The 26940-nt window shown below is 40.5% G+C and overlaps 1 protein-coding gene and 1 pseudogene across 2 annotated transcripts; both read right to left on the bottom strand.

Moving 5' to 3' along the window:
• Positions 1-1919: 1919 nt before the first annotated feature.
• LOC143861495 (putative galacturonosyltransferase 9 pseudogene) lies at positions 1920-13700 on the bottom strand (annotated as a pseudogene). The gene is made up of 3 exons (XR_013239964.1): positions 13514-13700; positions 7186-8526; positions 1920-2361 (listed from the first exon to the last, which is right to left on the bottom strand). The product of XR_013239964.1 is annotated as a putative galacturonosyltransferase 9 pseudogene (transcript).
• Positions 13701-16921: 3221 nt separating this feature from the next.
• LOC143861494 (uncharacterized) lies at positions 16922-17806 on the bottom strand. Its single transcript, XM_077372415.1, has 2 exons — positions 17764-17806; positions 16922-17643 (listed from the first exon to the last, which is right to left on the bottom strand). Exons 1-2 carry the CDS (start codon positions 17804-17806, stop codon positions 16922-16924), a joined length of 765 nt encoding a protein of 254 aa, XP_077228530.1.
• Between the last annotated feature and the right edge of the window lie 9134 nt (positions 17807-26940).

The following is a 26940-nucleotide window of genomic DNA, read 5'->3' as shown; positions in this document are numbered from 1 at the left end:
AACTCATCCCCTAAGACACCTGGATTTTGTTTCCTGATTTTTGAAAACTTCACCCTCATCTCATGATTTTTCGCCCTTTATCATGAAAAAGAATTCATGATAGCCAAACGTGCCCAAACCCAAGATACATAAATTGGGAAGCCAAATTCAAAATTGCACCCTTCACTCTCTTAAACAATTTACCCAGTGGCTAACCACAGTGGTTAGATTGTAGCAGCCAATCTACCGGTGGCCCACTAGAGCAACGACCTTGATCGCCATACATGTGTAGTACTACATGTACGGTGGAGATCCATCCAATGGCAGGCACAACTCATAATTTACTTAAAAATAAACAAAAGAATATTCTCACAAGGAAGATCAACAAATCCCAACAAAAGGAAATAAGACTATGATGAAATTAATACACAGTTATGAGATCTAAATAGAAACACACAGAAATTAATTTCTGTTCACTGCTATGCAATGAGAAACTAAAAACCCAAATTAAACTAAAAAGACAACACATTCATTTACTTAAATCCACGTAATTAAAGCCAAACCTTTCACCCAAATCAAGCAATCCTATGAAGAGGGTACCTTGATGGTAGTCTATGACCATGACCCATGAAAGATTTCTCTAAAGAAGATGGGTTTATCTGCATAAACATATAATTCCCAGCAAACAGATCACCCATATGTGATCTACTCTCCTTCAACCTTTTCCAAACCTTAATCCAAGAAACCCTTAACAGTCTAGCTTTTTTTGACAAAAACCTCCTCAAACCAGGGATCCTAATCCTTGTCCTCCTCCTACTTGAAACCCTTCTAAGCTTCAACCAGCTTTTTGATCTACCAAAACTTACTCCTTTTTCTTCTTGTTCTTGTTGTCTTTCTTCTTCTTCAACCACACCAACGTTTTTCAGCCTTTGGTAAGAGAGCTTGCAAGATGCCATTTCTACAGACATATTGTGTGTTGAAGGAAAAAAAAAAGAGTACCCAGTTGTGGTTGTGGATGGAGGAGAGATATATTGTCAAGACAATACAATCCCTTAAATGGGTTTTGTTTTATTCTTAGTTCTTTGTTTTCATTTTTTTTTTTTTGGCATTAAGAGTGGCTGTTGAGGTTGCAGGAGTTGGGTGTATTAAATGCTGGGAGATGAAGGAATCTGTTGGTAAATGGGTTGGTTACTTGTTGGTGCATATTATCCAGATAAGAGGACAAAAGGACAGAACCACATGCAAGTTTAAAATTATCTTCCTGGTAAATGATACATTCACCCCCTTGCTTACCTGGGCCACCACCATTCTAGTGTTAAAAAGTAGTCATGTTGGACACGCAAGAGAGAAAGGGGAATATATCACCTCCCTTTCTTTTTCAATAATAAAGAACTGGGAAAGTGACAAAGACCTACCAGTTTATAAACTACGTAAAAAGTGTACTTCATAATTGTTTTAGGCGCAAAACATGATTTCATCTTAAGATTTTTTTTTACCAAAACTACTTCAAACCAACCACACTAGACTATGGGGGTGTTTGGATCTAAGGATAATAAAATTAAAGAAAATAAATTTTCTCTGGAAAAATATTCGATGGAAATAAAATTCCTGGGGCCTATTATGTTTGCAAAGTTACTAGAAAAACTTGAAAATATAGATTTTTGAAAAAATTTCATGGAAAATGGGTTTACGAAAGGCTGGGGAACTTGCTTTCCAAACAGGCCCTTGATGGATGGCTACATGAGGATTTGAACTTCAAATCTCTTGTTTGGCAGCTCTTTGGATTTGGATTTGGATTTGGATTTGAATTGAATTCTCACAAATCCAAAATGCCCCTATATTTATTTTAATAATCATACTCTCTTTGTTTTAATTTTTAAATTGATTCTTGTGGCTATTAAAATTATGAAAAGCTATCAAAATATAATCAACAATAGAAGTAGAAATCAAAGACAGATGTCATTCTCAATATCAAAGAAAGGTGACGACACTACACAGAATTAAACAAGGAAAAACAATTACAATTTACAAGTTTGAAGTACAGAAAGAAATAGGCCATGTTCACAAGGGTTGTTCAAACATAAACTCCAGGCGTAATTTTGGTGTTTCAATCCTCAAGAATATGAAGCAATTTTGGTGTTGCAATCCTCATCCAAGGATAAACTATAGGCTTATAGCCATGTTCATATGGCTACTTCTCGATAAATAATTGTAACAAGACCTAAAATAATCAAAATTGTTGAGCAACACACAGGGATCCAACAAAGATTTTTCAAGAAAGTACTAATCGGGCCAGTTACCACTTGAGAACATAAGCAAATCTCTTTGTCCAATCCCCTAGACAAATAATACCTGATAGATCCTATAAACAATTCCTCTTTTCTGCATATCAAGACAAGAAATAATAGCGGGCATAACTCAATAAATTTTAAACCAAAGAAAGCTGAACTTTCATTTCAACCAAGGGCGGAGCGAAACAAAAATACAAATGCAAGAGCAGATATCTTTGGTTGTAGCTTATTTGCATTGTTAATATCCACAACACTTGGGCCCGGTTTGTTCTGGATTTTAAGAACCGATTGTGAGTTCAAAACTAATTATAATAGGCCATTGGCTTCTAAGATGCGACAATAAAACAATATCCAATTCTTCAAAACAAAACATTGTTGCTTAACTCGAGACTAGGCTGGGTCAGGTCTGTGTACACTTAGACAAGTCAGCCATTAAATAGACCAAATCATCAAATTGACACATCTGAATTGAACCCAAAATTGAAAGAGGGACTTACTGAGTCCATTCCAAATTTCTGAACATCATCTCAAACCAGCTACAATATTCTTTTAAATTTAAGAGAATGACAAGCCGCCCCATGAACCTTTTGAATAAGATACATAAAGAAGATTAAAACTAAAAATGGACAAAGCAGATAAGAGGATGTTACATTCATTTGTCGTGATGAATCACAAGTATCACTACACCAAGCAATTTTGTCATCTTTGCTTGGTCTTGGGTATGTGTGTAGTTCAATCAGTATCCTTTTGTCATCTTTGTTCATTTGTTGAAACGACTTGTGAAGCTCTACACAATTTTTTTTTTTTTTTTAAGAAAAGATTACTATATTCAAGGTATAAATAAGAAATTAGAGATTCACATCATAGGGAGAGTAGTCCCAGAGTAAAAAGTGTTACTAGTGCCCTAATAGCTAGTACATTTCGTATAACTTGTCTAATTAATATTAATAAAGGTTTTATTTCATGACATCTAATGGGTAATATATGAATGAATATGTGTGATGTGCTTGTTATTCATCGCATATTCGTCCTTATGTAGCAAAGTAGGAATACCATGCTCAAGGATTCACAAATCCTAGGGAGCAAGGAGATATGGTATCCCAGTTCTTTGCAGACCTTAAGAGGCCGTTTGGATACACGTATTTTAGAATCTTGGATTTCCTCAAAATTGCAGTTGGGAGACAAGAGAAGAAAGAGAGCAGCTGTCATTTTCTGATTTCTAGCCCTTCTTTCTGACAGCAAGAGAGCTGGCGATCATCCCATGTTTCTAGGTTTTAGAAATCGAAGGATGCGGGAGAGATTTCTAAAACCTGGTTTCCTTACTTAAAATCCAGGACAACGGCAACAACTTGATCATGAACCATCTTTTACATTGTTTTCAAACTAAAAGCATGGATTCTAAAATCCATGTATCCAAACGGCCTCTAAAGGTTCCTGGTTGGGGTCAAGATTGGACATCTCCTGTACACAACCAGCACAAGTCTTGCCTACTGTGGACCCCGATCTGAGAGAGAGGTGGGGGACGAGCCCCCTGCGGCCTCTTGGATCATCCACGTGTGAAGGAGAGCTCTACCAAGGAACTCTCAAAACGGATGCCACCCTCATAGCATAGCACGAGTAGCGATATAAAGGAGATACCTCTCGATTCGGGAACAAGTCCGGATTCGAAACGTACCTAAACAAACTCAGAGTCGCCATCCATGGTATACGGCCATGGATCCTCAAACAAAATATGCTCCGTATACCATGGATAACCAGAGATATGTATGGGTCCGTGCCTGATTACGAATGGAGAAGGTCTTAAGAGCACCCCCAATTCGTCCGAGTGCGAACACTTGGTCTCTTATGCCATTATTATTAAATTTAAAGAGTTTCGAGCGAAAATCATATGAAATAGGAACAATTCTCAGGAATCGTCTACCTAAGCATGCATTTCCTGAGGATAAAAAATGTGTCACCTAAGCAAAGCTAGGTTATGAGTGACATGCCTAATGGGTGTCTAAGTTCTGGTGGACATACACATGCAAGCTACAGCTAAAGGTATAGTATCAGTACAAGAAAGTAAGAAAACACATCAAAACATAAAATACAAATCAATCCTATATATGACAGGACAAAACAAATCCTAACTCTAATGCGACTTGACTCAGACCAAGATGGCCGTCCATCCCAGCTGCTCTACGTATCCCGGCCTCGGGAAGAATCGGAGTCAACGTAGTTCGATGATCTATTCTAAACTACGATGCATAACCATCTAGAACCGCTATCCTAGACTCGATCCACTAGACTCGACTGATTTTTAAAGCTTTTTGCATGGCTACTTAAGTTCAGGTGAATTGTAATTTTTAGAACTCTCTATATGCCCTAACTAATGCAAGTTGATTAACCTTAAGCTAATGCAGGTGGGCCCTATATCCTATGTGTAACTAGGCTGTGCAACCTAAGGAAAACCATGGGCTGACTATATGCTTCCTAGTCTAGCCACCGGTTCGACTAAATGTCTAACCGATCGACTCGAGGCCTCCTAACTCTAGGGACACTCACACGACAGGACACACCACATCAATACAAATCAAGACAGCCTCCTAACTCTAAAACACCCCAAACAGCTAGGACAGACTCCTAACTCTAGAGGAAGATCTCTTTTGAAAATGTTTTGAAGAAGCTTTGTATTTTTTTAAAGGTTTGACAAATTTATTTTTAAAGGTTTGCCTGGACCTGGGATGTGAATCCCAAGCTGCACTACGTTCCTCGTGGAAGAGGATCAAGCCAACGTAGTTCGAAACGAACTTTCTAACTACGCTACTAAAAACACTCAACACTTTAGATTTTTTTAAAGTTTTTTATGCTTTCAAATGTTTTTTATGTTTTAAATTTCTAATGTTTTTGAGTTTTCAAATATTCCGATACTTTTGGACCATAAAATGTTTTCACTCTTAAAGGGAATACGCAAGTAACACCACAAACTAGGGCAAAGCCCTAAATCTAAAGGGGAAACCCCGAACAACCAACAAGCAATTAGCGTCTCAAAGAGACGGACCACAACAAGAAAGATAGTGTCCCAAGAACAGAGAAAACAATCTAAGATCCCAAGCAGGGAAGGCTCTATATGACTGAGTTAGTCTCTAATGGAAAAACTCCAAACTAATAACACTAAGGAAGGAGTACAAATGAGTCAGAGACTCTCTAATAACACTACCAAGTCTAAGACTCGCTCTAAAAGAGGAGGCCACTCTAACATGAGGCTAGGTAAGCCTCCTAAAGGGGAAACTCTCTATATGAGACAAGGCTTGTCTCTGAGACACAAATGACGTAAACAAAGGTTCTGATGAGATTGGGCAAGTCTCCTATATACAAAGGAGGGGTATGTTACTTGGACTGAGCAAGTCCCCTAAGGATAGGCTTGGGCTAGCGCCTTCATCGCCCTGGTTAAAATGAAACTTCTTTCCTATAATTTCAATGAAAGCACATTACTTGCATCAATAATCTAAAAGTCCAACACAAGAACCACCAAAGAGAAAGTCAAACCCTATAACACTTTCATTCACACATAAGCATCTTTGGAGTATCCACAATAGAAACTATCAGCTCAAAATAAGAGTATGGGAAAGACTAACTAAGTCATTTCAAAATATATCCCGAGGATAACTTCATTTGAAAACAAGCAAGCCTTTATGAAACTTAACAAATATAGCTCTGAACTAACTTTAAAAACAAAAGGAATTAGATGACTCGTACATCAATGGTAATACAGCATAAACTCACAATCTTAAGATGTGGGTATCACTATACTAAAATGAACAGAGCAGGGGAAAATCGTAGTTGAAAAAGTAAGAAACTTTGGAGCATATCCTTCTAGCTTCTAAAGAACAATATTAGACCTTAAACAAAAAATTCAGAAGGGAAGAAATTACTTGAGCTGCTAACGGTGGTGGATGCCGTGCACGATTGGACAAAGTGGAAATACACCACCAGAGATGTATACTCAAGCATCTCTGTTCAAACTGTAGGTCTTGCTTCCTTTAGCTTATCTTAGAGCACCACAACTCCTAAAGAAAATCTTTACACAAAGACTACCAAAATGATATTGCAATTTGTAATAAAACTTTTATGAGCCGAACAAGCTGGGTCAAGACTGAGTAGGAATTTCTTTCTAACCATCGAAAAATGACAACAGGATTACTTCATTACTAATCATCGAACAACCATTGAAATCACTACATGAAATTTGCATAGCACATAAAGAAATCAGATTACAATGCAAATGAAAACTAAATTTAGGTATTTGTAAGAAAAATTAGGAAGTATTCGGGTAAAATCTGAAGCGAATATGTTATTTTGAGCCCCAGAAATTCTACAGTTTAAGTTAAAAGCAAAACTGCAAGCACTGAATGAATATCATAACTCTTGTCATCCTATTATTCTTAAAAGAGAATCAAACATAAATGAATATAAAATCTAAATGTCTGATTCTAGCATATACCAATAAAATCAATAGAACAAAGGATGAGTAGTACACTAATTCTATGTTCCATCCTAAACACCAACGTTAGAACAAGCCAGAGATGAAATACTATGTGCTGATTTGAAATTTCAGCATGCATTAAGCTAAGTCTATCATCAGCAGTCAATGAAATATCCATTTCACACCCTATCATCACATTAAAGCTAATAACCAAATTAAAGAAGAACATAATGCACTGACCTAAAATTCTAATTTACATTTCTACTGATCATACACTATATTTAATATTAAGAAGAAACAAGTATAGATCAATCAACAGAGTCAATCAAAATCAATGCAAGCACCAAAGAAAAGAAATCGTTGTAGTATCTACCCATGAATGCCTCAAGAAAAGAAAAAAAGAAAACTACAGACAAAAAAGGACAAAACTGAATAATAAAATCAACTCACCTTTTCTTTTGCTCTCCTTCAATTACCTGAGACAATGCATCACGCTCTGTTCTTCTTCTCCTCTGACAATAACTCCTTTTCTTTCTCTTATCGCAAGTGGCAAAAACTCCTTCCAAGTTCTGCCAGTAGTGGTACTGATCGGTGCATTTCTCCCTTCTCCAAGCATCAAGATCGAAGATATTCATCCCAAAGGCCCAAGCACAAGCCTTGGGGTTGAATCTCTCTCGAATGAGAGGATGTGAGAAATTCATATACTGTGAATATCTATGGAACGACCCATTCACCTTCCCATCCATGTCGATCTTCCAAAGCCTTGTCAAATCCCTCTGCACCACCACATCATCATCCAGAAGCAAAATCCGATGCAATTTCGGGTACATCTCTAGCAAGTAAAACCGCAAGTAATTCAGCATTGACAAGTTCTTGGGTTTCCTGAATTTCATATTGGCACCATCCCTAGTAGCATTCTCAAAGTAAAACTTCTGCAGATTCGCTGACTCGAACTGCCTAAGCACAGGAACATACGAAGAATTCAAGAATTCAAAGTCCTCCACAGCCTTCACTTCTACGTGGGCCCCTCCCTCGACAGGCCTCATCTTGAACCAGACCTGCATTGCGGCGAGGTTCATCCGATCGGTCACGACATGGAACACATGCTTCCCTGGTTCATCAGCATTCCTCACCGCAGAATTCACCACGACAGACATGGCAATCACATTGTTGGAGAATATAGCATAGTGGTACAAGCTCGGATCGTGGAATTCCGGCAAACTCCCACTAATATCTACATATTTCTTTGGATGCGCAACTCGTTCCTCCACGAGTCTCATTGCGAGGCAATGTAGGGATTTGGGGACTGATCTGGCAGAAATCAAACTTGAAAAAAAAAAACTCCTTGTTTCTTAGCCTTAGTGAGTTGCTCGTGGACAGCAAAGATTGTGTCTTTGAGCTTCTGGATCTTGAGCTGGTTATCGAAAGATTCTTTAGTCTCTGCAATGAGCTGGCGTGCTATCTTAATTCGATCTTTCACCTCCTTTTCAAACTGACGAAGAGCGTCTTCATCAATTGGCCCGTCTGTTTCGACCAGAGAAGATTTGTATGAGGGTTTTGAAGTGAGATCTGAGAAATTCTGTGCCAGATCTTCAAAAATTCTGAGCTGTTTAGAGTTTTCGAGCTTGAGCTTTCTGGCATAAGCAGCATAAGCATTGATTAGGGCGATGTGATCACTCGCCTGCTTGTAAATTAGGTCTAATCTTGTCTTCAGAGGATCCGATTTCAGTGCCCAGAAAGTTCGACTCACGTAAGTGCTCTGCCCTGAATTTCCCAATGCTGGATCTTGATCTTGTAAAGTGGTATTAGGGTTTATATAGTTTAAAAAAAGGGTTTGTAAGGATTTTTATTGAAAAAGGGGTGGCTGAACGGAGAAGAAGCTGAAACAAGATGGAAAATGAGGATCTATAAAAAAAAACAGCAAGTATAAAAGAGAGGAAAATCTGGTCAGAGCTTGGCCGGAGGAAGATGATCGGAAAAAAAATTGCAAGATGAGTTAGGGTTTCAGCTTTTTATCTCTATTTTCGTCTTAAACTAACGAAATAATCAATCAAAAGTGACAATCTGGACCGAAAGGGACTAAATAAGAGCCAACAGCTCTTGGATCTAGTTTTTTTTTTTTTTTTTTAAATAAAAGGAATAAATCAGATCTGAGATGATAACACAACAGACTAGTAAAAAGAAAGACAGAGATGATCGAGTAAAGGAATACTCGGCCGGAGCTCCGGTAGATCTTGCCGGAAAGAATGGATTGGGGAAGAAGAAGACAGAAAACTAGGATTTCAATTTGGGGAAAAAAATCTCTCTCGTTCTCTCTGAAAAACAAACGAAAAATGAAATTCTCCTCTTTTTTTTTTCTTCTATATATATAAAAAGAAAGCTACTGATATTGGCACTACCAATTTTAATAGGCGCGCGGTTGCACGGTTATTGATGGGCGCACGAATGGGTCGTGTCCCATTCGATCCTTGCTTTACACTTTCCAGGATAAATCACCCCCCATCTGAACTTGCACCACGACATTATCTCAGCTCGTTCGCTAGGCAAACGCGCTCGGATTTCGATGAAATTTTGCGGGAACCTCGGTGGGACTCTAATCTAGCTTAGGATGAAGTTTGGGACCCTACCTATTTGATTTGATGGGGTTTTGCACAAACACAGCGAACTTGGGTCCGGTCAAAATGGGGTGTCTACACCTACATGCACGTGTCGTGGAGTGACTTATCTCAGTCACTTGGGTAGTGGACCCTAAGCAAGAAGAGTGGGTGCGATGATAAGATCACGCACTGAACATGATCACACAAGAATAGCCTGTGGACAGGAGTTAGAAAGGCTATTATACCAGACAGGACTCTTTACATGTCCTTAGACCTGAGGAGTCATATTAGTCTGTGGGCCCGGCCTTGATTCTTGGTCTATCAAACTGTGGTCCTTCTAGAGATCACCAGAGGGTAGTATTGAAGTCTTGGACAAACCCATGAGGCTAATAGTGATACATAACATGGAATTCTCCGCTCCAACTACGGGGATATCATCTACAGTTTCGGTCAGAGCACTATGCCTATAAAATAGCTTGGCCAAGCGGATTTGATAAATATTTTATCAAAGGTTTTACTAAGACACTTGATTGTTTTTTAAATGATTTTGCAAATGCATTTACGGGCCCTAACTGCTTAACTGGAAGTATACCACGAGTGGGTCCAGGGGGTAGTAGTTGTCCACTCCCCATGGGACCCAACTTCGTTGATGAGGAATAGAGAAAGGACTTGCACATATTAGATGTGATTAGGGGTATGATGATTTAACGGTCATCTTTAGGGTTAAGTCTCGATGGAGGCCACTAATCCAATGCGATTGTAGTTCTTAACTACAGAGCAAGATCGCAGTAGGGCTCATCACTGGGTTCTGCAGGATCGACCGCCAGATCCGTGCAACGATTCCACTTACAACTTGAATGACCCATTTATATCCTTGGGATAAGGGTCTAGCATTTACTAGATTGCACGGACGGACTGGATTCGACGCATTTGATGTGAGAGAAAAGATTTACATAGTTCCTTTGGTATATACACACCGTAGGACGCATTTGGAATACCCAAAGAGTTAATTGTTAACTTAGGGGTATTTTGAAAATTATAGAATATTATGGATGGAGCTTTTATCCCATTGGATGAGAGGAAATAAGTTTATTAATTAGAAAAATTAAATAACAAGTGTGTATTTAGCTTATAGACTCGTTTTACTAAAACCTTTTAGCCAAAATGAGTGTGTAAGTACTCATTTATAACAACTTTGAATGGGCTACAACTTTGTAGTTTATGACTTTTCCAGATTCGGCCATCTAATAGTCGAAAAACAAAGTCGAATATTGGCCAGAAGCTTTGTAGCGGGAAAGTTGAAAAAGAAAGAATGTAGGCGAGATTTTAGGAAATTTTTTTTTGAATTTGATTTGAGCAAATTGGGAACGTTTTTCAAAGTAGAAAAATGTGTTTTCACTTATGGGAAACACATCTAAATCAGTATTAAAGATTTCCAATTAAATCTTGTTTCTATTTTTAGCGAAAACGATAAAAAGCTAGTTTTCTTAATTTAGCTAGTTTTGAGGAGAATTAATTGGAAACTTTGAGGAAAGCAAAAACTATATAAAAACATATGAGAAAGTTTTATATACGATTTTTTGGCTGGAAAAAGCGTTCTCCCTTCTTTGGGAGAACGTCCAAAATTTCTCCTCTCTTCTAGTTCTTCTAGTTTTTTGCTTTCCAGTTCAATTTCTTTGTAAAACCAAAAGCTCTATCAAGAAAAATCAAATTTCCATTCAAGAGTGCTGATATAGATCCGCACATATGTTTGAAGAAAAGTTCAACTTCCCTTCGCGCAATTTGAAGAAATCAATCGGTTCAACTTGCGGGTTCGCGTCAATCAGATCGTTTGTGGCCGTTCGAGGAGTAGATCAAGCAGAGGCTGATATTACGGTCAACCACAAAGGTATTTTTATGTCTTATATTTCAATTTGAATCACCATTAGATCATCTAGACTCTAGGTTCATGGGTTAACGAGCGAAATCGGCGAGAAAATTTTGTTCTACGCGATTTATAGTTCCGCTGCGCGTGGCGATTTCGCCCAGGGTTACAACCCTTCCAACAAAAAGAGCCCCTCAAAGCCCCAGATTTAGCAAAGTGATCTGCTACATTTGTATTCCTAGGAACATGAACAAAAGTGAAGCGCTACACAATGAAACACCTTAGAAGTGCTTTACATGCCTTGTATCATAGAATCACTTTAGATGCCTTTGGATGGCTTTCATCATATGTGGGTGAATGCAGCTTAGAAGCGCTTTAGATGCCTTTTATCATACTTGGGGGTCCACCGCTTAGAAGCACTTTAGACATGTTTTCCCACATGCTTCCCTGTCACCTCTCAAACTCTTCCTAAATATTTCCCCAAATGTTACACCATATATTTCTTAAAATATTCCCCTTTGCACTTATGAATTTGTTTATTTCGGTAATTGTTATCATAACCAATATTTTGCATATACAAAACATAAAATCCACAAACTTAAAATACTGTTGGAACTGTTGGAGAAGTCCAATTATTTGGACTTCAATCTTATTTCTTCTTGTTATAAATGGTGAGAATAATTCTTACATGTTGTCTTGGACCTTGTTTTTTTACCTATTTCTTTACGTATTATCTTGCCATATGCTTCTCCATTCGATTAAATGATGTTGCCTAGTTTTGCTTAGTTTGCTCTGCTATAGTTTTGATTTTGTTTGTTTCCTTGGCATGGCATTGGCCTAGTAGCTGTTCTATATAATTTATTGCCATTCACCTGCTTTGCCTCTTAAAGAATGAGGAACCTTATTCATTTATAGTTGTTAACCGAAAGTTTAGAGAGAGAGATAAATGAGTTAGGGTAATCTTTCCCTGACTCATATATTTATAATAAAACATAAAGGAATGTACAAAGTCCTAAATGCCCTTAGGCAAGTTACATATTCCAACACTCACTCTCAAGCTGGAATGTAGATATCATACATTCGTAGCTTGTTACATATATCACTCAATTTTGACTTATTTAAGGACTTTGTAAACATATCAGCTAATTGGTCCCCTGACCGAGTAAACACAGTGCAAATCTCTCTTTTCTGGATTCTTTGACGGATAAAATGACAATCTACTTCAATATGTTTGGTGCGCTCATGGAAGATTGGATTGTTGGCAATGTATATTGCAGCTTTGTTGTCACAATAAAGTTGCGAAGGAGAAGATGAAATGAAGCCAATTTCAGAAAGAAGTGAACGTAGCCAAATAAGTTTCGTGCTTGTCTGTGCCATTGCCCTGTATTCAGCCTCTGCACTGGACTTAGCTATAACATCCTGCTTCTTACTCTTCCATGAAACAAGATTGTCACCTACAAATGTACAATACCCAGTGGTGGACTGTCTATCTGCTGGGGATCCAACCCAATCTGCATCAGAGAAGCCTTCAACTTTCATATGGCCATGTCTTTTGAACATCAATCCCTTCCCTGGAGCCCCTTTCAAATACTTGAGAATCTGTATCACCGCAGCCCAATGAGAAGTACGTGGAGAGCTCATATACTGACTGACAACTCCAACAGCATATGAAATATCTGGCCGAGTAACCGTGAGATATATAAGTTTACCGACAAGCCTGCGATACCTGCCAGGATCCTCCAACAACTCTCCTTCTTCTGGAACGAGTTTCACATTAGGATCCATGGGTGCAGAAGCTGGTTTAACTCCAAGATTCCTTGTTTCTTTTAGCAAGTCCAAGACATACTTTTTCTGTGATAAGAACAAGCCTCTAGAAGAACGAGCAACCTCTATCCCCAAGAAATACCTGAGCTGACCCAAATCCTTAGTAGAGAATTCATTTTGCAAGAAGGTTTTCAAATGTTGTATACCTTGTGAATTGCTCCCTGTGATGATTATGTCATCCACATAAACTATTAACAAAATATACCCAGCTGAAGAGTGATAACTGAAGACTGAGTGATCCACTGCGCATTGTTTCATCCCAAAGCGCATGACTGCCTACTGAATCTCCCAAACCAAGCACGCGGAGATTGTTTGAGGCCATAGAGTAACTTGCCTAGGCGACACACGTAGGAGGAAGTCTCCCCCTGAGCAACAAACCCAGGTAGTTGCTCCATATACACCTCCTCAGTCAGGTCGCCATGGAGGAAGGCATTCTTCACATCCAGCTGATGAAGGGGCCAGCTATGATTAACAGCAAGAGACAGGAGCACACGTACAGAGGGAATTTTTGCAACTGGACTGAAGGTCTCAGTGTAGTCAACACCAAAAGTCTGAGTGTATCCTTTCGCGACTAACCGAGCTTTTAAGCGCTCGACAGTACCATCAGGGAGGTATTTGATGGAGAAAACCCACCGACAACCAACAGGACGGGCACCAGGGGGAGGGAAACCAGATCCCATATATGATTACTATGAAGAGCGCCCATTTCTAGGTTTATAGCATCACGCCAGCCAGGATGTTTAAGAGCCTCAGCCACTGACTGTGGTAAAGACATAGAAGACGAGGAAACAAAGCTCTGGAAGGTACTGGTGAGCGTATCGTGAGCGTATCATAAGAAACAAAATTCGAAATAGGATGTGCAGTGGAAGGGGATCTCGTACGAGATGCAATAAGAGAATCAGAAACAACAGAGGAAGGCGGAAGAGAAGATACCTGAGAGCGGGAGAGAGGGATCATCGGATCAGAAGATGATTGTGCGAGAGGAGGTAGAAGAGACCTATCGGTAACTTGGCGCCGTTGATACTGCTGTGTAATTTTAGGTGGAGCTGGCTTCTCCAACGTGGTAGAAGAAGTATGTAAGCCCAATGGTTTCCACCTTGGCATTCCCATCTTATTTTGATGATTCCAATACACAAGTGATTTAAGATCACTAATGTGTTTGATTGTTTAAGTTGTAGATCTTAATTGTGCTATGACAACATTGCTTGGATTGAGGCCAAGAAGATCTCATTGGACCACATCATGAAGGCCAAAGTCATCAGAGTCCAAGACGAATGAAGACTTGAAGAATCGCATTGAAGATCGAAGTCATTTTAGATTGTAAAAGATCCAATCTTAAATTAGATTTTAGAGGCATAATTAAGTTAATCTCACAGACCCCTAAAATGTATAAGTGATTGTCCTTGTGGTGTTCCAACACTTTGGAACCCTCATAACAATCCCAAGTTGGTGAAATATTGGAAGCCCAGAAACAAGAATTGAAAATCTGCTTGTCATAGGCTTCTTAGAACTCCGAGAGAATTCTCGGAGCTCCGAGCTCGGAACTCCGAGACATTCCTCGGAGCTCCGAGAAATGATCCAGTAGCTTTTTTTAATCTCTGTTTGTATTCCCGGAACTCCGAGATTTTTTCTCGGAACTCCGAGAAATATTCTCGGAACTCCGAGAACACTATAACGACCAGAATTATAGCCGTTGGGAATTTTCGCAGGAATTACCACAATGCCCCTGAACGGTCATATTTGGGTTTTTCTATAAATATGGGCATTCCAAACTTTCAAACCATCAATCCTAACACTCTAAAAACATACTTGAACATCCTAAGAGTGATCAATACTTGTTTATGCCTCTCATCATCCAATATTAGGATTTGGATCATAGGCTCAATTTGTACATCTTCTACAAAGTTGTAAACTCTTGTGAGGGATTTTTGTTTCTTTCTTTCTTATTCAAGAAACGTGTATTGGGTGAGTGTTCGGAGAAGCGTAGCCCACTCTCCGTGGTGAAGATTGCCACCAAGGTTAAAGGCGGTCGGAATTGTAAACGGCATTGATCTTCGCCGAAGTTAAGAAGATCACATAGTGAAGCCATCAACGTGTTTGGTTGGTGGAGTGGAGTAGGCCTCGCGTTTTGAGGACCGAACCACTTTAAATCTCGGGTGCACTCTCTCTTAAACTCTTGCTCTTTATATACATTGCACCTTTAGATTTAGCTTGTGTGCTTGAATTTCATTGTTGATCTCTTAATCTTCTAAATTAGGTTTGAGTTTTCAAAAGGTTAAAACTTGCTAAGCAACCTAATAATTTTCACTCCTCATAGTTGCCATTTCGGGACCACCCTTGGAATTTCAAAGTAGAATCTACAGAAGTTGGCTGCACGGAAACAGGAGATGACGGAAGAGAAGCAGGTAGATCTGGTAAGGGAAGCGAGACCTCGGACTCGAGAGAAGGGGTGAAAGATGCCGCGCCATGTTGGAAGAATGCCTCAAACTCAAAGAACGTAACATCGGCTGAGACAAACCAGCGACGCAGACGAGGGCTATAGCAACGATAGCCTTTCTGCGTACGGGAATACCCCAGAAAGACACAACGCTTGGACCGGGGATCGAGTTTGTCACGGCCAGGTCCAAGGTGATGAACAAAACAAACGCATCCAAATACACGAGGTGTTAGAGAAAACCGTTCCTTACCAGGAGATAAAATCTCGAAAGAAGAAGCACCCTCTAAGACGGAGGAAGGAAGGCGATTTGCTAAGAAACACGCCGTGAGAAGGGCATCACTCCAGTATGCATTAGAAACACTCATCTGAAAAAGAAGAGTGCGACCTACTTCAAGCAAATAACGAAGTTTCCTCTCAGCAACACCATTTTGTTGAGAGGTGTACGCACATGAAGACTGATGTAGAATCCCATGTTGGGAGAGATAGGATTGAAAGCCATTAGTATCAGAAAAGTATTCTCTAGCATTGTTAGTACGAAGACATTTAATATTACAATTATATTGATTCTTATTTCAGAATGAAATGTGCGAAAAGGAAAGAACACGTCAGATCTACTCTTCAGTAAATATAACCAGGTCATGCGTGGGAAGTCATCAATAAACACAATAAAATACCGAAAGCCAGTACTAGACGCGACCCTAGAGGGTCCCCATACATCAGAATTGACTAATTCAAATGGACTAGACACTCGACTAATGACCCGTGATGGAAAAGACACACGACGGTGTTTCCCGAGTTCACAGGGCTCGTACTAAAAACTAGAAAAAGGTCCGGGAACCAGAGAAGTCTGCTGCAACCGCTGAAGTGAAGGATGCCCCAGGCGACAATGCCACTTAAATGAATCCACAGAGCTATGTAAGACAGTAGGCGGCCGGCAGTCAAGACGATAGAGTCCATCTACCTCACGACCCGTTCTAATCGTCTTCTCAGTTGAGAGATCCTGAAACAAGCAGTAAGATGGGAAAAATGAGACAGAACAGTGAAGAGAAAGTAAACTAAATGGTGATTTTGGTACACATAAAACAGAAGATAAGGTAAGAGCAGGATGAGGGGAGATATGACCAACACCAGTGATAGGTGTAGTGGACCCATCAGCAAGGGTGATAGACTGAGAGGGAGACGAGAAAGAGCGAAAAGAATGAAGCTGAGAAGAGTTACCAGTCAGGTGGTTGGACGCGCCAGAGTCAATGATCCATGACCTGAGCTAGATAGAAGGGTAATGGATGAACTACCTGACTGGGCGAAACCTGCAGAGGGAGGACGAGAACTGAGCCTCAGACGCTGAAACTCCTCATAATCGGCACGGAATAATGTATAGGTGGAATCCGCTGATGCAGGAACAGAAGCAGAGGGAGCGGAATATGAAGCAGAAGCAGTAGTAGCACCCATGTGAGCCGAGCGTGCCTAACGAAGCTCGGGATGCAGGGTATAGCAATGGTCAATATAATGTCCCTCGCGCTGACAGTGAGTGCAAAAAGAACGGCCACAGCCACCACTAGAACGACCACCACCACGACCATAAGCAGAGGAGGCCCCACCACAAGGCGGACGAGTACTGCCATCATAGGTCGTGAGAGCAGAACCATCAATAGGAACAGATATCACTGGATCACCAGGAGAGCACTGTTGGACGCGGGAGTAAATCTCAGTAAGGGAAGAAATATCGCCAGAACCGATAATCTGCTGACGAAGATGCATGTACTTTGGACCCAAACTCTCAAGGTACTGCACAACACGGATCTGATCCCTCTGACGGGCAGCCTCTGTGAGATCCGTGGTAAGCGGCATATAAACATCAAGCTGCTGACATAGGCCAACGAAGTGGCTGTAATGGGTGGCAAGAGGGAGATCACCACAACGGACACACACCCACTCAGAATAGGTAGAGCAGATTCGACTAATGTTTGCCACGGCAGAGTAAAGAAGAGTAACCTGATCCCAGATCCGTTTCGCAGTAGGTAGAAGCATCAATGGCCGAGAGACGTGAGGGGCCATACTCTGCCACAGAAGGGTACAAACAAGAGCATCCTCCTGTTCCCATTGATCAAAGGTGGGATCCGTCGTAGAAGGAGGATCACGACGAATGACGTGGGCTTTCCCACGGGCAATAAGATACTTCTCGACGGCTGCTTTCCAAGTAACGTAGTTTGCCCCATCCAACTTAACAGTAGTGATCTGTGGGAATGATCCATCCACAGAGAGAGATGATGACGAAGAATACGCCAAAGAGGGTGTCGGACGAACACCAGGAGCCACTCCTGTGGAAGGATTGTCAAGCACCTCCTCCATAACAAGCAAGAAAGAAACAGACAATCCAACCAAGACGAATAACAGTAGATAACTGAATAGGTGGGCAAACTAGGACACGCTAAGAAAGCTAGACGCAACTCCAAGAATGATGGTCATCGACGAAGCTTGACAAGAGGGAAGCCATGGGGCACAGAGAGGAGCCGCAAAGACAAACAAGAATCAAAGGAGGATAGGAGATGAAGATCTAAAACATAGTAAGAGGGAGAAAAGAGTTTTAGGTTTTACCGAGGGATAAAAAGAAGAGGAGGAAAAATGATGTGGGTTGAAAAACTTGGGGTGGGGGGGCTTAACTGCAAACCTAGGAATTGGGGGCTTGAAAAAAAAAATTCAGGGGCGGGGCAAATCGCAGCCCTGGAAGTGAATTTGTAGGGGGGGCAAATCCTTGTTCCTGGAAAAAATTTTCCCACCTGGGCAGAAAATATTTTCCTGGAAATTTTTGGGGGGTGCAAATCCTTGGTCCTGGAAATTTTTTCCCGACCAGGAGGTGCGGGTGGCTGCGAGAGGGCGAGCAAAGAGAGGACCAGGGGGTATGCGCGGGGAAAAAGAAGATGGTGTGGGGGGGGCTGATACCTTCGACTCAGAGGAAATGACTCCTTCTCAAGAGGGAAAAGACAGCATATCGTTTTGCCTCAGATGAAAGTTTGGCCGGAGTTGGGGTTACAGTTTCGTGACAAGAGGGAAAGGGGGGTTCGGCTATGTGAGGGTGGCGGAGAAGGTGAAGGCTGATAGAGAACCCTACGGATCAGAAAACCCTAAGGCTCTTATACCATGTTAACCAAAAGTTTAGAGAGAGATAAATGAGTTAGGGTAATCTCCCCCTGACTCATATCTTTATACTAAAACATAAAGGAATGTACAAAGTCCTAAATGCCCTTAGGCAAGTTACATATTCCAACAATTGTCATGATTCTGTCGTAGTTTTCTGAAATCTATCACTGTTTTGGTTGCTTATTTTATACCACTAATTTCTAATGGGTTCCTTATTAGTTTTAAGGTCCTAGTTTCTATCTTATAAAATTTTTCACTCTCACACTGGCTTTTCACAGTTGTGTTCTGCGTAAATAACCCTTTCTATTTGAAAACATAGTAGCACAAGAGGGACCACAACGGCGGCCCACTGCACAAGGCTCCCGCCATTGCGGGGTCTGGGGAGGGCTAGATGTATGTGTTGGAAGGGTTGCAAACCCCGGGCGAAATCGCTACGCGCAACGGAACTACAAATTGCGTAGAACAAAATTTTTCTCATCGATGTCGCCCGTTAACCCAAGAACTTAGGGTCTAAATGATCTGATGGTGATTCAAATAAAAATATAAGACATAAAAATACCTTTCTAACTGACCGTAATATCACCCTCTACTTGATTTACTCCTCGAATGGCCACGAACAATCCGATCGTCACGGACCCACAAGTTGAACCGATGGATTCCTTCAAATTGTGCGAAGGGAAGTTGAAGAACTTTTCATCAAACATATGTATTGATCTATATCTGCACTCTTGGATGGAAATTTGATTTTTCTTGATGGGGCTTTTGGTTTTTCAAAGATATTGAACTAGAAAGCAAAGAACAAGAAGAGAGAGAAAAGAAGAGAAATTTTGGACGTTCTCCCAAGGAGGGGAGAACGTTTTTCCCAGCCAAAAATCCGTAGAAAACGTTCTCATGTGTTTATATAGTTTTTGCTTTCCTCTTTTAAAGTTTCCGATTAATTCTCATTAAAACTAGCTAATTCAAAAAACTAGTTTTTTTTATCTTTTCACTAAATAGAAACAACATTTAATTGAAAATCCTTAATACTAATTTGGACGTGTTTCCCACAAGTGAAAAACATATTTTCCCCTTTGAAAAACGTTCCCAATTGGCTCAAATCAAATTAAAAAAAAATCTCCTAAAATCTCTCCTACATTCTCTCTTTTTTCCACTTTCCCGCTACAAATCTGCCGACCAATTTTCGACTTTGTTTTTCGACTATTAGATAGCCGAATTTGGAAAAGTCATAAACTACAAAGTTGTAGCCCTTTTAAAGTTGTTCGAAACGAGTACTTATACACATGGTTTAAAATTTTCGGTTTTGGACCCTCCAGATTTCGAAATTTCGGTCGAAATCAATTACTGGGATTAAAAAATAGCATTTATTTTCGCCCGAAATTTCGGTCGAAATTTGTTATTTTAATCCCCGTTTTAAAATGTGAATTCCCAATTTCACATTGTATGTTACCCTTTGCAAAAGCAAAAGTGAGGTTAAATCATCACATACAAACAACTTCATTGAAATCATCACATTCTTACCCTTCGCAAAAGCAAAAGTCGGGTTAAATCATCACATACAAACAGACAACTTCATTGAAATGAGACCCAGCCATCACGAGGCCCGAAATTTTAAAGCATGTAGATGAGGCCCTGTCATCACATGCAAACAAACAAGTTTCACATGAGGGAAGGCATCATTTCAATTTTCAAATCATCACACGGGCTTGAGAATCGAAATTTCGTCGAAATTCCCGAAATTTCAGACCGAAATTCCTGAAATTTCAAAAAATTGGTATTACGGCCATGGGAACCGAAATTTTGGTACCACAGTCGAAATTCTTCCGAAATTTTGCCGAAATAATGTACCGTTTCGGGTATATGTGATTTCGGTGTCGGTCTTGACCGAATTTCGGTCCGAAATTTCGGATTTCGGTAGAAATTTAAAACCATGCTTATACACTCATTTTGGCCAAGAGGTTAGAAAGTTATGACTGTTTTAGTAAAACGAGTCTATAAGCTAAATACACACTTGTTATTTAATTTTTCTAATTAAATAAACTTATTTCCTCCCATCCAATGGGATAAAAGCTTCATCCGTAATTTTCTATAATTTCCAAAATACCCCTAAGTTAATAATTAACTCTTTGGGTATTCAAAATGCGTCCTAAGGTATGTATAAGGAACTACGTAAATATTTTCCTTCGTATCAAATGTGACGAATCTAGTCCGTCCGTGCAATCTAGGAAATGCGGGATCCTTATCCAAAGGATATAAATGGGTCATTCGAGTTGTGAATGGGATCATTGCGGGATCCGACAGTCGATCATGCAAAACCCAATGATGGGCTCCACTGCGATCTTGCTCCGCAGTTAACAACTACAATCACATTGGATTAGTGGCCTCCATCGAGACGTAACCTTGAATATGACCGTCAAATCATCATACCTCTAATCACATCTATTATGTGCAAGTCCCTTCTCCATTCTACATCTACTGAGTTGAGTGACTACCCCCTAGGCCCTACTACCCCCGGGGCCCACTCATGCTATACCTTCTCTAATCAAGCAGTTAGGGTCCGAAAATGTATTTGCAAAATCATTTAAAAACCAATCAAGTGTTTTAGTAAAACCTTTGATAAACCATTTATCAAATCCACTTGGCCAAGCTATTTTATAGGCTTATTGCTCTGACTGAAACGGTATATGATATCTCCATAGTTGGGGCGGAGAATTCCATGCGGGGTATCACTATTAACCTTGTGGGTTTGTCCAAGACTCGAGTACTATCCTCTCGTGATCTCTAGAAGTACCACAGTTAGATAGGCTAAGAATCAAGGCTGGGTCCACACATGGTTTTAAATTTTGGCCGAAATATTTCGGTTTCGGTGGAAACCGAAACGAAATTCACTGTGAGTCGGAAAAGTACCAAACTTCGGAAAAGTACCAAACTTCGGTGAAATTTCGGAAATTTCGGTGAAACGTTTCGGAAATTTCGGTGAAACGTTTCGGTGAAGTACAAAATTTCGGTGAAACGTTTCGGAAATTTCGGTGAAATTTTTACAAGATTTCGTCCGAAATTTCGTACCAAAACCGAAACGTTTCGGTTTCGGTGATGACCGAAACCGAGATTTAAAACCTTGGGTCCACATACCAATATGACCCCTCAAGTCTTAAGACATGTAAAGGTCTTGTCTGGTAGAATAGTCTTACTAACTCATGTCCACAGAATTGTGATAATGTTCAATGCGTGATTCTATCGTCGTACCCACTCTTCTTGCTTAGGGTCCACTACCCAAGTAACTGAGATAAGCCACTCCACGACACGTGCATATAGGCAAGACTGGTGCTGGTTGTGTACAGGAGGAGATGTCCAATCTCGACCCCAATCAGAAACCTTTAAGGTCTGCAAAGAACTTGGATACCATATCTCCTTGCTCCCTAGGATATGTGAATCCTTTAGCATGGTATTCCTACTTTGCAACTTAAGGACGAATATGTGACGAATAACAAGCACATCACACATATTCAATCATATATTACCCATTAGATGTCATGAAATTAAACCTTTAATAATATTAATGTGACAAGATAAACAAAATGTACTGGCTTTTAGGTCACTAACTCTAACAGTACGCAGCCTTACCTTTGCTTTGAAGAGAGGTTGTTTCCGGGACTCGAACCCGTGACCACCATATCAACCTGTGACTACCAGAGGGAACACAAAAGGACAAAATTCTGCAGTAAAGAAAAAGATTTTTATAGTGTACGTTTGGATGCATGTTTGCATGGTGACTGAAAGAGCAAAAAGGGAAGGTCTCAGCTCGAAAGTCTTATATATATAAATATACACACACACACACACATACATACACACATTTATCTAATATATATATAAATATATTGAATGATAAAGAATTTCATTAGAAAGAAAGAGAAGAGGCAAAGGTGACAATTTGTTGGATCAGAAACAATTTTGTCGTCTTTGTTCATCCGTTGAAACGACATGTAAAGCTCTACATAGTGAAATACCATAAAAGACACACAAGCATACCCCCACCATTGAACAATAAGCCCCAGTGTTTCTTAAGTACAGTAGAATACAATAACCATTGAACAATAAGGCCTCAAAAAATGCAAATGATGACATTTGTCACTTGGAAACTAGTGACACTACCAAAGCAAACTACAAACATTGTAAATGAAACTAAACGCCCAAAATCTCTATATCTAAAATAAGTCAACCTTTAACTGGAGAAAAGAACTACTTATAGAATATGCTAGCCACTACATATAAAATATGATGTCTTCTAGACTGCTCTGGATTCTGATTCTGGCAAAATAGTCCTTTAAATCCAAGTCGTTAATAGGAAAAATTATTTAGCATCAACTCTGACAATCAGTCTATGGCAGAGTAGTGAAAACAAGCACAGTTCTCAAAGATCATTAACAATGCTATAATGGAACATCAACACTATCGTTCTCTGTAAATATTAACAAAACAATTACGTGTGTAACAAAAAAAAAACTTAAGGTAGACTTAAATAGTACATCAATAATGATACGGGAATTTCATTGAACAGTTGGTGAGAAGGGTAAATGAGAGAGAGACCTTCGTAAAAAAAAATGCCAGTTAAGAATTACATTGAAAAGAATGATCAAACTACAACCCAGGAGTGGAAAAGAAAAAGGAAAAGGAGAGGACAATTCACATCAAGCGGAGAGAAAATCAGAGAACTTCAATGCCGCCCGGAGGCTCCCTCCCTCGCTAGCCTATCTGCCTCACTGTTCGCCAATCATCTAACATGACAAAAAGAAATGGAAGATCTCTCTACTCTATCCATGATCTCATCAATACATTATGCGAACTGCAAGGATGAGGAAGAGACCATTTTCAACCATTTAATCACATTTAGTGAGAAGCATTGAGGATAGGGATACCAAAGTGAGAAGATTGGAATTCAGAGCCAGAAGAGTCCTTGAGTTTAATCGATGTGTGCCCTCAAATGGCGGCGATTGGATGTTCTCGAAGTGCCATTATAAAAACTTTGGCTCACGTAATGTCTACAGGAAATGCTCAGGACCTAAGAGTAAGGTAGTTCCGGCCATGGTTTGGAGGCCTAAAGCTAGTCCCGCTCAGGTTTCTATACATGATGACCCCCCGGCTCTTGATATCCCAGTCAGTCTGGTGGAGGAAAGAGAAAGAACCTTAAGAGTTGCCTCATTGGGAGCTTGAAATCTGGATCTTGGATGCTAGAAGATGTTTAGGAGTGGGCTAAAAGATGTTGGGGTCTACCTGAGCTGCAAAAGCCTTATTTTATCAACTCAGTTGATATTTTGTTTTGTTTTGAGTCAGATTCTCAGGCGACCTCCATTCTTAGGCGTGGAGGTGATGCACCGGAGGGATATCTTTCTTCTCTTCAGCCTTGGTTCCCGGCATATAACACGGGTGCTAGAACCATAAGGATTAGATTCTATGATATCCCCCTCCACGCTTGGTCCACGTCAACTGTGGAGATCATTGGTCAACATCTGGGCCAGGTGCTTCAGACTCAGCTCTTTGGCAACCACGACCATTGTTTGGCCTTTGCCTCGGCCTTGGTCATGACTCCCCTTCGGAAATCTATCCCTTCTTTTATCAACTTAAGAGTAGATTCCATTATTTATTCAGTAGGAGTTAAGGTGGTTGCCAAGGATAGTATTAATAACCTGGCGATGTCGGTGATGGGGGAATCTAGTAGTAATTATTTGGCTTCTTTTGAGGGCTCCGGCTTGCAGATCTCCGACAATGAGTCGCCGGCGATGGTTGCTCCACCGGAAAAGGTGGTAGTTGCTAATCCCAAGGGGTGTGATAATGGCAAAGAGCCGTTGGTGGGCCCCTCTTTGAATTTTGAATCGCCCACCTCCTCGCCTGGTCCAGTAGACAACAATTCGCCTAGATTGTCAGAGAGCAGAGTCGCTGCCGTGAAAGGGAAGTGGGGTCAGCCTGGAGAAGGGACGGTGCTGAAATCATTAAATGTTGCACCATGTGGTGAGAAAGGACAGGCCATTCCAAAAGATATTGCTGATAATTATATATTGAAGTCGACAAAGGAGAAAAAAGCCTTAAAAATAAATAAAAAATATTATAAGGAGAGTAAAAGTCCTAAGGAGAAGCGTCTACGTATTGGGAAAGGTAATATACCACGTAGAGGTACTAAACTGGAAGCACGGTTTCTAGCTACTCGAGGTGGTCTCTCTGCTCTTAATCGAAAACTCAAAGGCATCTCTAGGAAAAAGGATTACAGGAAGAGAAAGCTCGTCTATTTCAAAAAAGGAAGAGAAAGCTCGTTTCTGATGCTCAACAGCTCCTTCGAGATTTCGACAACTTCACTGCTCCAGATAGGACAAGGAAGGAAAGGACCCAAATTGGCAACATTTGGAATGACCAGGAATTTACATTTGAGGCTGAAGATTTAGATCTTTTGAGAGATCTTAGTTATAACGAAAATTTAGCAAGGAAGGAATCGCATACCCCATGTGAGGTTTCTTTCAGCCTGCTAAAAAGCGATGGGCCTAGCAAATGAATGAATCTAGTAGTAGTACAGGTACCGACCATAAATCCTCGAAGACGACTAATGATGTGGAACTACATGTGCCTCTCCTTGAACTCCCCATATTCAATAAAATATTAGAAAAGAAAAGGCGCTCTCGTAGGCGTCCCTAGGAGGAGGAAAAACAGGGGGTAATTGCAGCGCCGGAGAAAAGGTGGGACAACCGGTTGATGAGCTTGTTGCTCCCCAGGACACGTTAGGACCAGAAGTAGACCACCGAGTCGGGGAGCACGTAGTACCTAGTGGGGATACTAAAGGAAAGGGTAAACTGATGACTGATAATTTAAGAGAAACCGAGCTACGAGGATCGTTCTCGGAAGATTCTGATGACTAAATAAAAATGGGGGACGTCTTCGTGATTGGATATGATGAAGACTTGGGGAAGACTAAAGACATGTTCCTAGCCATGGCGACAAGGGATTCGGAAGAAAAAATGGAAAGAGCAAAGGAGGCTGAAAAGAAAGATGGCGAGGGGGTTTAAGCAATGAGCTCCCTTTCCATCTCATAACCCTCACAATAGTCTTTTAGTGAAAAGTGCTTGGTGGATTTTGAAGAATGTCTAGATTCTTGGAAGCAGGAGTCTCTGTTAAAAGTTTTATGTGGTGGCAGTGTATCTCTGAGCTACAGTGAGAAGATATCTCACTTTAAGGAATCTTTAAAGTATTAACGGAGTTGGAGATTTTGTTAGAGGCAGGGTCCCGGCAGTCTTTCTTCAACAGTAGCACTAAATGGAAGATAGTTAAGGAACATCAAAGTGGGCTTGAGGAATCATGTTCTTCGCCGCTTGGGATATATTTCTCTGCTCTGAGGAGTAAGATGTGTGTATGAAACGAGGTAGTTGCTCGACTGTTGTCGAGCCTCTTATTATCTTGCCGTTGTTGAAGGGAGCCTATGGTATAGTATGTTTAAAGAAATTGATGGAATTCGAGTGACATTGGAGTGGAGTGGACTGTCTGGGTTGGTTCTAAGATGGAGAAGTATTCAAGATCCCTAAGTGGAGATCGCAAAGGAGTTGTTTGTCGGTTTTGTTAAGGAATGTTCAGGAAATTGGATACATATTATCTTTTTGACCTTGCCAAGGTTTTCTTTTTGACATTGGAGATTGTTCTGATGTTTTCATGCTTGTAATCATGGGGGACTCCTGGTCCCTTTCTCATGTACTTATAAGTATGATTTATAAATATTAATGTCATCTTTTTTAAAAAATCACATTTAGTGAATCCCCTTCCACTGTAGCATTATCCAGAATGTTATGATCAATCCACTTTATTCCTTGATGAACAACTCTTACCTTCGCCCCGTTAGAGTCTGCAATCCTAATGGGGCCTGAGAACACCCAACATGTGCTACCACCATGATCACGTAAAATATTGCCTAATCCTACTGGCCCAAGATTTCCCAAGCTCAACCCATCGAGATTTAGCTTAAAATATCCCTCCATGCAGGGCCCATGGCTGAGCAATACCTGTCTCTGATCCCCACTAGAGAACACATCCTTCCATCCCCTTCATAAGACATCCACTGAGATGAATCTGAAGCTAGGAAGGGCCCTAACCCATCCAATGTAAAGATATACCATATGGGCTGGGAGATATCTTGAGAAATTGGGCCGCATTAATATGGGAGAGGAAAGTCGTCCCGAAGAGAACCCCCAAATGGACAGCTCCTCCGGAGGGGTGGACGAAATTGAATTTTGATGGTAGCTCAGTGGGTAACCCAGGGATGGCCGGGATTGGCGGATTGATACGGGATGTCATATCCTACTCAGGCCCCTGCG

The sequence above is a fragment of the Tasmannia lanceolata genome, unplaced genomic scaffold, assembly GCF_043159265.1.
Source record: "Tasmannia lanceolata isolate RefF3 unplaced genomic scaffold, GAP_Taslan_0.1 ptg000037l, whole genome shotgun sequence".
Taxonomy (NCBI): domain Eukaryota; kingdom Viridiplantae; phylum Streptophyta; class Magnoliopsida; order Canellales; family Winteraceae; genus Tasmannia; species Tasmannia lanceolata.
This window is presented reverse-complemented; position numbering and strand designations above follow the sequence as displayed.

Excerpts from the sequence above, each read along its gene's own strand:
- LOC143861494 (XM_077372415.1), bottom strand. The coding sequence starts at position 17,806 with ATGGAGGAGGTGCTTGACAATCCTTCCACAGGAGTGGCTCCTG. Across the intron at positions 17,644-17,763 it reads TTCCACAGGAGTGGCTCCTG|CCGTCGAGAAGTATCTTATT; the intron begins GTGTTCGTCCGA and ends CTTGGAAAGCAG.